Source organism: Leucoraja erinacea, chromosome 11 (genome assembly GCF_028641065.1).
Source record: "Leucoraja erinacea ecotype New England chromosome 11, Leri_hhj_1, whole genome shotgun sequence".
Lineage (NCBI taxonomy): Eukaryota > Metazoa > Chordata > Chondrichthyes > Rajiformes > Rajidae > Leucoraja > Leucoraja erinaceus.
Genome location: NC_073387.1, coordinates 53,161,602 through 53,174,947, shown reverse-complemented (window position 1 = coordinate 53,174,947; position 13,346 = coordinate 53,161,602). Strand labels below are relative to the sequence as shown.

The 13,346-nt window shown below is 44.7% G+C and overlaps 1 protein-coding gene across 1 annotated transcript in view; it reads left to right on the top strand.

The window, feature by feature from the left end:
• LOC129701829 (PDZ and LIM domain protein 4-like) overlaps nt 1-7,612 on the top strand; it is a 73,630-nt gene extending 66,018 nt beyond the window's left edge. The window contains exons 5-7 of the mRNA XM_055643299.1: nt 3,769-3,926; nt 4,656-4,776; nt 6,187-7,612. Of these exons, the coding sequence (XP_055499274.1) occupies nt 3,769-3,926; nt 4,656-4,776; nt 6,187-6,382 (475 nt within the window). The 3' untranslated portion in view covers nt 6,383-7,612. The remainder of the gene's footprint in view (nt 1-3,768; nt 3,927-4,655; nt 4,777-6,186) is intronic.
• Nucleotides 7,613-13,346: the final 5,734 nt, after the last annotated feature.

Genomic DNA, 13,346 nt, shown 5'->3' with positions numbered 1-13,346 from the left:
TGGCCTACTCCTGCGTCCATTATCTCATGGGGACAATCTGCCCCCTGCGGCCAGGGGTCTGGAACTCCGGCCCGGCTGTTCCTATACCCGACATCCAAGGGTGCCAGAAAGTCGGTGGTGGACCATGTACATAAAATTTCACTACAGGATGCTTCGAAATCTAGGGTCATGTTTGCGTTTACTATCGTCACTTGTATTATCGGAGTGATGTTTGAAAGTTCATGAATGACCATGGACATGTTGATGTCTTAAAGCTGAGTATCACGTTACGAGTTGACACAAGATGTACCCCGAGTTAAAACTCGTGGTAATAACATACGATTAATGTACGGAACTCGTGGACGCAACTTAGAGACTCATGGCGCTAACGGCAGGTACCCGTGAAACTTGTCAACTCTTGAAAAAATCAAAGATGTTTAAAGTTTTTCTCCCCGAGTCAAATTTACTCTTGTGGTTAAGAATTGAAACATTTTAACTCGTTGTAAGAACGCAGTGGCCCGTGCGTTTACCTTAGTGTATCGTGAGTCTACTGTGGGAACTCTTTAACTCAGTGGGCAGGCAGCAGCAGATTGCCGCTCCCTTCAGTTACCCAGCGACAATCTCCTGCCATAACGCGAGAGAGATCATGCACTGTTGTAGGTCTCCTTTGCACGTTGGTGTTTCTGTCTTTCTCCACTCATTGTTGGCCCTATCTGTCACCGCCCCCACCTACACCCCTCTGCTTCCCGGCCATGTGTGTGACCCCTTCCCTCCCCGCCCATTGCACCGGCCCAGGGGAGAGCCCAGGTAGAAGTTGAACTCAAGATTTATATCCCCTGAAAGTTAGGTTTCTTAACACAGGATAGATGTTCTGCCAGAACGGAGTTGCTGAATAAAATCGTCTCCCGTTTTCCTCCGTTTCTTGCATGACCTTGGGTTGCCAGCTTTATTTCACACTCCGTGATCTGTGTAATGTATATGTGTAAAATAATAAACTGACCAAGAAGGTCCAGTGTTCTCCCCTGTTAGTTTAGTTTAGAGATACAGAGCGGAAGATACAGAGTCCGCGCCGACCAGCGATCCCCGCACACTAACACCATCCTACACCCACTATGGATATTTTTACATTCACCAAGCAAATTAACCTATAAACCTGTACGTCTTTGGAATGTGGGGGGATCTCGGAGGTCACCCACGCAGGTCACGGGCGAACTTACAAACTCCGTACAGATAGCACCCGCAGTCGGGATCGAACCCGGGTCTCCGACGCTGCATTCGCTGTCGGGCAGCAACTCTACCGCTGCGCAAGAGGGTGATCAAGGCGGAGAAAGTGTAGAGGCCAATGCCCATGTAGTCCAACTCGCAGGAGTGCAGGTTCACCATGACGACGCTGTGGCCGCGGTGGGCTATGGGGGAGGTGCAGGTGACATCGGTGACCAGGGGAGGGATGTAGGTACAGAGAAAGTGGTTGCCGCTTAGCCGCAGCTCCCGAAGGTGTTTGATGGCTCTGTCCAGGAAACTGGAGGCCTGGATGGTCTTCAAGTTGTTGTAATTGAGATCCAAGTACTGCAGGGAGGTCACGTCCCGCAGGGAGGTCATGTCCCGCAGGAAGTCCTTGGTCAGCGTGGAGATCTGGTCGCGGGCAAGGTTGAAGCCGCAGAGTCTGGGTGCAGTTGGACAGCATGCGAGGCACCGTGGTCAACAGGTTGCTACCGAGGTCCAGCAGCTCCAACCCCAGTTGAAGCTCCACAGCTGGTTACCACTCGGCGCAAGCTCCTTGAGTAGCGGGGGCAGGTGGTCAAACACGTCTTGCGGCATGAACACGAGTTTCTTCCCCTAATAATCCGCTGCTATCTGTGTTCGAGAGTGAAAACTTGCAAAGGGTAGGCACGGTTCCTCGCCAGCGAAGATGGACACAGAATGCAGGAGTAACTCAGTGGGACAGGCAGCATCTCTTGAGAGAAGGAATGGGGGACGTTTCGGGTCGAGACCCATTACTTCTCTCCAGAGATACGGCAACAGCACAGCACAAAACCAGTCTGAAGAAGGGTCTCAATCCGAAACGTCACCAATTCCTTCGCTCCAGAGATGCTGTCTGCCCCACTGAGTTACTCCAGCATTTTGTGTCTATCTCCCATGGCTTATATTGTCACCTCACATTGTAAAATCATTATTTAAAGACATGTCTCCTCGCTGGCTTAAACATAATCCCTCTCTCCACCTCAACTCACACCTGGGCACCAAAGCAGCTCAGGAGGCGAACCCTGAGCTCCGTCTCACAACAATCTGATGTGCACATCCGTCCACATTCAAAGATTTAATCTCCCCTCTCCCCGCAGTGTGTAGACATGGCAGTAAATTCAATTAAAACATATCAAACCTGTGTGTTTCAAACAAATCATAAGTATAACTGCTCTGGCACTGGATGGTGTGCATTTTCCCTTTGTAGGTCACATCAATAGATGCGGCCGCGCTGAATTCTATCTTTAAAACAAAGCCACAGGATGGAGAGGTCTTCTTTAACACTGTTGCTTATTAAAACATAACACTGTTGCTTATTAAAACAAACCTTCAATCAGGATTGGCTCAAGAGTAACTCGGGAGACGAACTTGGAACATCGCAGAAATGACAAGTAAACGGCAAACTTGTCATACCCGTGGGAACTCGGTTAAACTCTTGATCATACACTTGCAATCTCGTACACAACCACGAGTCTTTCACTCGGGGTACCTCTTGTGTCAACTCGCAACGTGAGACTCAGCTATTAATGAGTTTCAGATGTACAACATTGTCAATATAGTAATACGATAACAAGGAACTGCAGATGCTGGTTTGCAATCTATTGTCAGACAAAGTGCAAGAGTAACTCAGCGGGTGGGTCGGGCAGGATCTCTGGAGAAAAAGGATGGGTGACATTTCGGATCGGGACCCTTCTTCAGAACTTCACCTATTCCTTTTCCTCTAGAGATGCTGCCTGACCCGCTGAGTTACGCCAGCACTTTGTGTCTAGAGAGTGGTGAATCTCTGGAACTCTCTGCCACAGAGGGTAGTTGAGGCCACTTCATTGGCTATTTTTAAGAGGGAGTTAGATGTGGCCCTTGTGGCTAAGGGGATCGGGGGGTATGGAGAGAAGGCAGGTACGGGATACTGAGTTGGATGATCAGCCATGATCATATTGAATGGCGGTGCAGGCTCGAAGGGCCGAGTGGCCTACTCCTGCACCTAATTTCTATGTTTCTATGTTTGGTACAAACCAGCATCTGCAGTTCTTGGTTTCTGCGGTTAATATACTAAATTAAACTTAGCGGGCCAGACAGTATCTCTGGAAGAAAGAAATAGTAGATGTTTTGGGTCGAGTTTGAAGAAGGTTCTCGACCCTTTCTGCAGAGATGCTGCCTGACCCACTGAGTTACTCCAGCATTCTGTGTCTAATATATTGTTCTTGCTGCATAGTCTATAGTCTGAGGCTTTCTCCACTTGTAATGTACCAATTGTACATCCTTGGAACGGGGTACTGAATGTGGATGATCAGCCATGATCACAGTGAATGGCAGTGCTGGCTCGAGGGGCCGAATGGCCTACTCCTGCACCTATTGTCTATTGTCTATTGCATATAAGTAGGTGGATGTATGCCATAATAAAATCATATGAGCAGACTTGCATTTTTCAGTAAATTAATGGCCAGTATTTTCAGAATGGTGATTTTTTTTTGCTTAATTGCAGTCAATTAGCAAAGAACATATTATATTTTTGTATCAATGTTTAATTTACGTTACTTTTTAATATAGCATTGAATCTCCAAAGTTATCACCCAAATTATGGAATGAGGTTGACACTGAATCGGATGTTTATAAGATGCTCCGTGATGGTGAGGAACCCCCTTCAGAACCCAAACAGTCGGGATCTTTCAAAATGTTGCAGGGAATGCTGGAGGCTGAACAGACAGGTAATGGGTGATACAAAGACAAAGAGCCGGTGTGTCTGTCCACTTGCATAGCACATAGAATGGTACAGCCAGTGGCGGACTGGGTCCAATAATATTGGTTTCCAGGAGACAAAGGGGACCCACTTGATATAGGGGGCCCACTTGCCATCGGGCAAGCTGACACCCTGGCCAGTCCACCACTGGGTACAGCACAGGAACAGGCCTTTCGGCCCACAATATCCATGCTGAATATGATGCCAAGGCCAACACAATTCGTATACCTCCACTCAGCGGGTAAATAATTGGAATAGGCAAAGTATTTACATTAACAAATGCGGGTGGCACAGTGGGTAGGGCTGCTGCTTCACTGTGCCAGAGACCCAAGTTCGATTCTCACTACGGGTGCTGTCTGTGTGGAGTTTGCATGTTCTCCCTGTGACTGCGTGGGTTTCCTCCTGATGCTCTGGTTTCCTCCCACATCCCAAAGACCTGTGGGGTGTCTAGGTTAATTGGCACTCTGTCAATCACCCCCTAGTGTGTAGGGAGTAGATGTAAAAGTGGCATAACATAGAGCTGGTGTGAATGGGTGATCGATGGTCGGCATGGACCCGGTGGGGTGAAGGGCCTGTGTCCTTGCTGTATCTGGAAACTAAAACAAACATGTATATCAATCTTTGTTCTGTGTGTGGGGGGAAAAAATACCAGCAGTGACAGGAAAGGAGCATTTTCAATTTGTGAAATCTCTTTTAGGTGAGAGAAGTGAAAGGCCGACTGCCATCAAGAGCATCAAATCTCCGGTCACAAAATTCAGCAATGCTCCTCCCACACTGCAGAGGTTACCACATTGTACCAGATGCGAGACTGCCATAGTGTAAGTATGCAATCTCTCCGTCTAACCGCACGTTCATACTCGAAATAAGACATTTTCATTTCTCGCCTTTATCCATCCTATCAACCCCACCTCACCAGTATCCACCTATCACTCGCCAGGCTTCGTTCTGCCCCATCTCTCCTCCAGCCCCGGGTTCGATCCTGACATCGGGTGCTGTCCGTGTGGAGTTTGCACGTTCTCCCTGTGGCCGTGTGGGCTACCTCCATGTTCTCCAGTTTCCCCCCCCACATCCCAAAGATTTTGCTGGTTTGTAAGTTAATTGGCTTCTGTAAATTGTAAACTGAAGCTCACCTTTTAAAAAAGTTTTCTTTTGAGATACAGCGCGGATCAGGCCCTTCGGTCCTAAGAGTCCATGGCAAGCAACAATAACCTCGTACACTAATACTATCCCACACAAGGAGGACAATTTGAATTTTATTTTACTGAAGCCAATACTAACCTACAAACCTGTTCGTCTTTGGAATGTGGGAGAAAACCAGAGCACGTGGAGAAAACCCACGCAGTCGCGGGGAAAAGGTACAAACTCCCTACAGGCGGCACCCGTAGTCGGGATTGAACCCAGATCGCTGGCTCAGTAATACCCCTGTCCCACTTGGGAAACCTGAACGGAAACCTCTGGAGACTTTGCGCCCCACCCAGGGGTTCCGTACGGTTCCCGGAGGTTTTTGTCAGTCTCCCTAATGGTCGAAAGTGGTTTCCGCTTCTTCTGGCGATTATTTCAAAAAATTCAAAACTGGCCGCAACTAAAAATAGGTTGTAGTTCTAAAAATCGGTAATATTTTAGTCAAAGCCGGTTGCGATGTTAGTTGACGGTGGCTGCCGGAGGTTGCAGCTAGTGGAAGGTAAGACCTTCCCTGGTGGAATAAAACTGGGTGGGAAAAAAAGGTTAATATTAACATAAGCATGTGACCTCTGTCACTCCTGGGCGTGCTCAATCATAGTTGCAGAGTTTGCAAAAGCCTCCCAGGTTTTGTTTTTTTTTTAAACATTCAGAACCGTGAGAGCAGGGAAGGAACTAGTTAGGTGGATGGTACTAAAAGTACATCTACTGCTGTCAACAGCAGCCCTTTTGCTTCATCAGCCTTTCAAGAAAGGCCTTCTTGCAAAGAAGATTGATGCTTGGACAATTTGGACAGATTATCATACTGTCCAAGCATCAATCTTCTTTGCAAGACAGACTTCACCCACTGACACCTCTTCTTCTGCTTCCTCTTCACCCTTGTGCTTTCCCTTCTGCCTTGCGCTCGGTCCGCCAAGGCCTGCCATTGCCAGTTGCTAACCATTTTAGCTCCCCTTGCCATTCCCATACTGACAGAGAACGTACCAGTTTTCCACTGAATCATTGTTTTTTTTCTATCCCTCTTAACATTTTATTTGTTGTCTTTCCAGGGGCGCTGTTATTAAGGCACGGGAGAAGATATATCATCCCGCTTGCTTCATGTGTTCTGACTGTGGATTAAATCTGAAGCAGAAAGGATATTTCTTCATCGAAGAGCAGCTATATTGTGAGACCCATGCAAAAGCGAGGGTTCAGCCACCTGAAGGATACGAGGTGGTAGCTGTGTATCCCAACTCCAGGGTGTAAAGTCTCTTCTTTGTGCGTCCTTGCTCTAACATCTGGATTCTGACTCATTTGTGCCATAATTTAAATCTGTGTTAGTACTGCGAGAATGGGCAGAATCAGAATTACCATTCATCCAGAATTGACGTTGATAACTTTGTCAAATGTTTACCAGGCATTTTTAGACAATGGTCATTAAGTTAACTTGCAATTGATTTATGTTTTATTGCATTTGGATTTGGGTTTTCTTGCGTTCTACTAAGACCTCTGCTACAATCATGTATTTCCTTATCCGTTGCCAGTGTTCAATTACGGACCTAGTACTAAAAGAGGCTATTCTATTCTGGAAGGGATCTCGGCTGAAGTGTCTTTCCATTAGCGCTAGAGAGGAGAGGTGAAATTCATTGTCTGGCAATAACTTGCAAAACCTGCGAAGAGCTGTAGCCTTTCTTAATGTGTGGGAGGGAACTGCAGATGCAGGTTTACACTGAAGATAGACACATACTGCTGGAGTAACTCAGCGGGACAGGTAGCCTGGCCCGCTGAGTTACTCCAGCATTTCAGCATCCCAAATCTAACATAGTTACCACCAGAAAAACACAACAGCAGATTAATAATCGCACTTGGGTCACGATCAAATTGTCTGCATCTTTTTCACAAAAGCTACCGAGTGAGAAATCTGGTCAAGTTTATATATTTTTTAATATTGAAACCAAAACGCATGTCACAGGAACTTCTTAAAGATACTACTCTCTTTTCTTTCAGAATTGTAACCAAACAAGTGTCTTCCTGTTGGCTTTTAAGAGCACAGTAACTTAAACAGAAAAATTCTAATTACATTTGAAACCAAAATGTAAGAATCTTTTCTGAATGCACTTCTAGATCTTTCAGATTAACGATAGATGGATAAAAAGAGTAAATACTGCTTAGAAAAAAGATTACCAGCTGTTCTTGGTAGGAGTTTGGATGTTTACCTTTCCAGATTATTAGTGGATTTTATGTCAAACTGAAAGCTAACACTCGCTGCCTTGCTTCAAATGATCAGCACTGCTTTCCGAAAGGAACTAATCGCATTGATGGTTTCCAGATAACAATGCATTCCTGCTCTGTTTCAGAATGGATTTTTGTCCCCTGTAATAATATTGTTTTCTACACACCTTTGTCTTAATTGTGATTGACCATGCCATTAGATAGATTTTAAAATAACACGTATATTGCAACTTTAATAAAACCCACTGCTTTCCTCCAAACTTAGTTCTGGTTGGCGTTGTGTGTGATTAATTGAAAGCGGTTTAGTTTAATTTAGGGAAACGGCGTGGAAACTGGCTCTTTGGCCCACAAATTCTATGCAGACAGGCAACACCTTCACACTAACACTATCCCACACACACTAGGGACCGTTTACAATGAGCCTACACACCTGCACATCTTTCAAGTGTGGGAGGAAACCTATGCAGATCACAGGGAGAATGTACAAACTCCAAACAGACAGTGCCCGCAGTCGGCATTGAGCCCAGATCTCTGGCACTGTAAGGCAGCAACTCTACCGCTGCGCCACTGTGCCGCCCTGCATTCTGAAGTAGCGTTATTTCGTGAAACATCTAGTTCACATGTTACATACATTTTTGAAGACACAAGGAACTGCAGACGTTGGATTGCCAAAAAAGATGCAAAGTGCTTGTGTGACTCGGAGTCGAGCAGCATCTGGATAGGTGACGTGTCAGGTTGGGACCCTTCAGACTGATTGTAGTAGGGGAGGGAAAAGCTGGAAGAGGTGGGGGCAGGAGGCCAGGCAGCTGAATGGTGGACATGTGAGAGGGGGGGGGGGGGGGGGGGGGGGGGGTTGATTGGAAGATAGTTGGACATGGGCCAGAGATGAGAAGACAAAAGGATGTAAGATAAGGCGATAAGAGGCGTGAAATCTAAGGTCAGAGGAAAGGATACAAGTGTAGGGTGGAAAAGAGACGGGAGGATTAATATTGAAGTAGAGTCAGGAACACTAAAAGATTGAGGAAATATGAGGAAAGATTGGAAAGACTGGGCTTGTATTCACTGGAATTTAGAAGGATGAGAGGGATTCTTGTAGAGACATATACAATGATAAAAGGACTGGGCAAGCTAGATGCAGGAAAAATGTTCCCAATATTGGTGGAAGTCCAGAACTAGGGTCCACAGTCTAAGAATAAAGGGAGGGGCATTTAAACTGAAATGAGAGAACCTTTTCACCCAGTAAGTTGTGAATTTGTGGAATTCTCTGCCATGGAAGGCAGCGGAGGCCAATTCGCTGGATGAATTTAAAAGAGTGTTAGATGGAGCTCTAGGGGATAGCGGAATCAAGGGATATGGGGTAAAGGCAGGCACGGGTTACTGATTGTGGATGATCAGCCATGATCACAATGAGTGGCGGTGCTGGCTCGAAGGGCCAAATGGCCTCCTCGCACCTATTTTCTATGTTTCTATTGACACAAATATTGGAGTAACTAAGCAGGAAAAGCAGCATATCTGGGGAGAAGGATTGGGTGACATTTCAGGTCAACACCCTTCTTCAGACTGAGAGTCCAGGGGACCTGGAGACACAGATATGGAAGGATAAGGTGTGAAAACGAGAGATCAAAGGGGATGAAGCTCTAGAAATGCAGAGTAGATCAGTGTTAGCTGGGGAAGGTGACAACGATGCATACAAAGATAACATTTAATCTAGATGACAGTCAAACTGGTCAGAGACTAGGATGGGGGAGGAATGGGGAGAGAGAGGGAATGCTATGGTTACTTTAAATTAAAGTCATTTTGTGTCTATCTTTGGTGTAAAACAGCATCTGCAGTTCCTTTCTGCACAATAGGATGTCTAATGTGCTTGACATTTTGCCAGTTGAGATGGTCCAGAACGTGAATATTAAAAATAATATGAGCGACCATTACACCAGTGGAATGTGAATGTGAAACATTTGGAGCATCGTGGGGATATATTACAGCTTGTTCCTTGCTGGAAAATGTGCTCTTAATTGTTTCCTTTTGGGCCTCATTATTTACACCTGCCCTTTCTGAATGGCTGCCCCATTTCTTACACATGTTGAATAGCAATAAAGGTTATTAATTGGCTGCCTGAGTTTGAGGAAGAAAGCAGTTCATGCGGAACAGGTGCTGAAGGTTGGCCTTGAGAGAAGTCAACTCGATGGGACACAGTGGGGATTCGATAAATGGTCTCGGATGCAATTTTGAAATGATTCTTTAGTTATTTTGCAAGCATGTTAGTAATGTTGCGTGGGGGAGCTGCAAGATGGTGGCAGCGGGAGTGTTCATAACGTCATAGGTGTGAAGTTAGCCCATTCGGCCCATTGAGTCTATCCTGCCATTCAATCATGGCCGATCTATCTTTCCCTCTCAACCCCATGTTCCTGCGTTCTCCCCATAACCTTTGGTACCCTTACTGATATCAGTCCTACAGCATGGAGGGGGTATATTAACGTCAATTCCTTATCCTACACTTTCCACCTGATCACCCAGCAATAGGAAGGATGTCATTAAGTTGGAAATGGTGCAAAAGAGATTCATCAGAATGTTACTTGTGCTTGAGTTTAAGGGAGAGATTGGATCGACCAGGACTTTTTTTTCTTTGGAACACATTAGGTTGAGGAGTGACACCTTAATGAGGTGTACAAGAGCATGAGGGGAATGGATGTGGCAAGCTTGCACTGTCTTTTTCCAAGGATGGAGGATTCTAAAACTAGAGGACATAGGCTTAAGATGAGAGGGGAGAGACTTAAGAGGGGCCTCGGGGACAGCCTTTTCATTCAGAGGATAGTCCCTATCTGGAATGACCTACCAGAGGGAACCCATGGAAGTAGATACAGATATGACTTTAAAAAGAGATTTGGACAGGTATATAGATAAGATGTGAAATAGATATGGGCCAAATGCAGGCAAGTGTTACTAGACCCATCTGCCAACTTGGCCAGCATAGACAAGGTGGGCCAGAAGTGTACGAAGGAACTGCAGATGCTGGTTTAAACCAAAGATAGGCACAAAAAGCTGGAGTAACTCAGCGGGACAGGCAGCATCTCTGACGAGAAGGAATGGGTGACGTTGCGGTCTGACGAAGGGCCTTGACCCAGAGATGCTGCCTGTCCTGATGGGTTACTCCAGCGTTTTGTGCCTATCTTGGGTGGGCCAAAGGGACTGAGTCCATGCTGTACAGCTCCATGGCTCTGCTTGTGATCTGGCCTTTACTTGGGTTCCCTCTAGGAAAGATGGTAGTCAATTCCTAAGAAATGGCTGCCTTAAGAGCAATGATTGACATTGTTATACCAGATGGATTTGAGATAGCCCCGCTTCTTATTGGCTTTAGGCCAAAGAAATGGGCGCATACTAAAAGGCAGTCTGGTTACGGATATGAATGGACCAAAGTTAGTGTAGTTTTACTGAACTCATTTTTTTTCCCCTCACATCCTCATGGGACTGAATAAAATCATGACTCGATGTCATGAAACAGGAGTATTACTGTGTGTATCTGTAAACCATCTAATGTTTACATAGCAACAGATCCTTGCAAGCAAGTTGTATGTTGTCTACAGTATTTTTATTTTCATCCTGAATAATCAGTGTTACACACATGTTGGAATTATGAATTGTAGCTATTGATTGTCAATGCATTCTGTATCGGCCTGAGTTCCATCAGATGCCTTTGGCTAGATATTCAATATCTAACAAATTACAATGGTTAAAGATGAATGTAAAGAATTCTTTTTTTTTTAATTGAAACAAATATTTGAGCTACTATACTAAGTCAAAGCACATTGTATCAATAGATGAGAGATTTGGCAAAAAAAAGTCTAAAGTCTTATCTGGTGGTGGGCTTGTAGCTGCTTGGCTGGGTCATTATAGTGGGTGGAATAATTATAGGGAACAAAATGGCGGCACGGTGGCGCATTGGTAGAGCTGCTGCCTTAAAGCTCCAGAGACCTGGGTTCGGTCCTGACCATGTGCGCTGTACGTACGTTCTCCCCATGATCACTTGCGTTTTCTCTGGATTTCTCCCACACTACAAAGCCTTGTAGGTTAATTGGGTTCGGAAAAATTGTCCCTGGGGTGTAAGATGGTGTTAGTGTATGAGGTGATAACTGGTCGGTGTGGCCGAAGCATCTGTTTTCGTGCTGTTTCTCTAAAATTCTTTTTTTTTTTTAAACTTTGATTTGTAATTGCATACTGATGCAGTATATTAGCCACAGTTACTTTGCCCCCTAATCCTAAATATCCGCTTACCTTTCAGGATGCTGATCACTAACTTATGATTTTGAATGATGTAAGTAGCACCTAATTGAGTTTGAGCATTTAGGCAGTTCAATAACATTGTTTTACAGACAACATTCATAGCTGAGTAAAACTTTCTTTGCTAGTTCCAAATTTTGGAATATGGAACAATTCTGAAATGCTGCATAAATAGAGATACTGTTTATATTTCAATGCAAGTGCTGCTTACAAAGTCTTGAAAGAATAACATGTCTTCAATAAGTTGGTTGCAAGCAAGGCCTAGCAAAACAAGGATGTGAACTATTTACCTTTTACAAAATGCAATTTGTATCTGTCAGGTTAAAAATATAATTTGGTTCTTGCGTTTCTGCAGTGGAAAAATTATGTCAATATAAGTTTAGAGTTTACAGATACAGTTTGGAAACAAGCCCTTCAGCCCACCGAGTCCGTACTGACCATTGATCCCTGTGCACTAGCACTATCCTACACACTAGGGATAATTAGCCATTTTTACCAAAGCCAATTAACCTACAAACCTGTATATGTCTTTAGGGTGTGGGAGGAAACCGTAGCTACCTGAGAAACCCCACATGGTCACGGGGTGAACATGCAAGATGCAAGATTCAAGAGAGTTTATTGTTATGTGTCCCAGATAGGACAATGAAATTCTAGCTTTGCTTCAGCACAACAGAATATAGAAGGCATGAATACAGAACAGATCAGTGTGTCCATATACCATTATATAAATATATACACACATGAATAAATAAAACTCTGTAGTTGGAATCGAACCAGGATCTCTGGCACTGTAAGGCAGCAACTCTACCGCTGCGCCAACATGCCGCCCCATTAGAGTGATTTAGTAAATTTTGTCAGAAAACTATTTTGGTGGCGTAATCTGAAAACAATTTTTGCTCCAGTTTTGAGGGTTAAATAAAAATACCATTTATAAAAAAATAAATAAATAAATAAAATTTAAAAAAATGATGGTGGCAGGAAATTGTTCTGTACACCGGTGGCGGGTTAATGAGATCATTGTTTTCACACCTTGTCTAAAGTTCTGGTACAAGATTTATACAGATTCTGTTCTAAATTTATATGGTTTGCCTGCTTCTTGCGTCCAAGTTTTTAAACCGAAACTTACCATTGTCGAAGAAACTAATACTTGCTCTGTTTCTAACCTCCACTATCTTCTGATTTTGAAAGTTAATTCCACGTTATGTATTTTAGTGCTTTGACAGCGTCGTCTACAAATGTTGCAACTCTCTAGTTTGTGGAAACCCACTAGTTCGTTAACCTTAAGTTACAATTTTCTATATTCATGTCTTTAAAAAATTGTGTAACTATGACACTAAACACCACAAGAAAATGCCAATAAAGCTATGAACATAACTTGCACTTCTGACTGGATGTTTCATTTATCTGTTTGGTCAATGTCTTTGCAGTGTCACTGGTTGTAATGACTTGTACCAATGCAGTGTTTTCACCCATGCAGACACAAGCCAGAGGAGCCCATTGCAGCAAGCAACTGGGGTGACACAGTGGCGTAGTGGTAGAGCTATTGCCTTAAGGGCCTGTCCCACGAGCATGTGACTGCATGCGGCAAGCGCGACCAAACCAGAAGAGGGGGCCGCGTGGTGGTAGAGTGATCCCCGTACAGGGCCTGTCCCACCAGCATGCGACTGCATGCGGCAAGCGCGACCAAACCGGAAGCGGGGGCTGCACGGAGGTCAGCTGATCC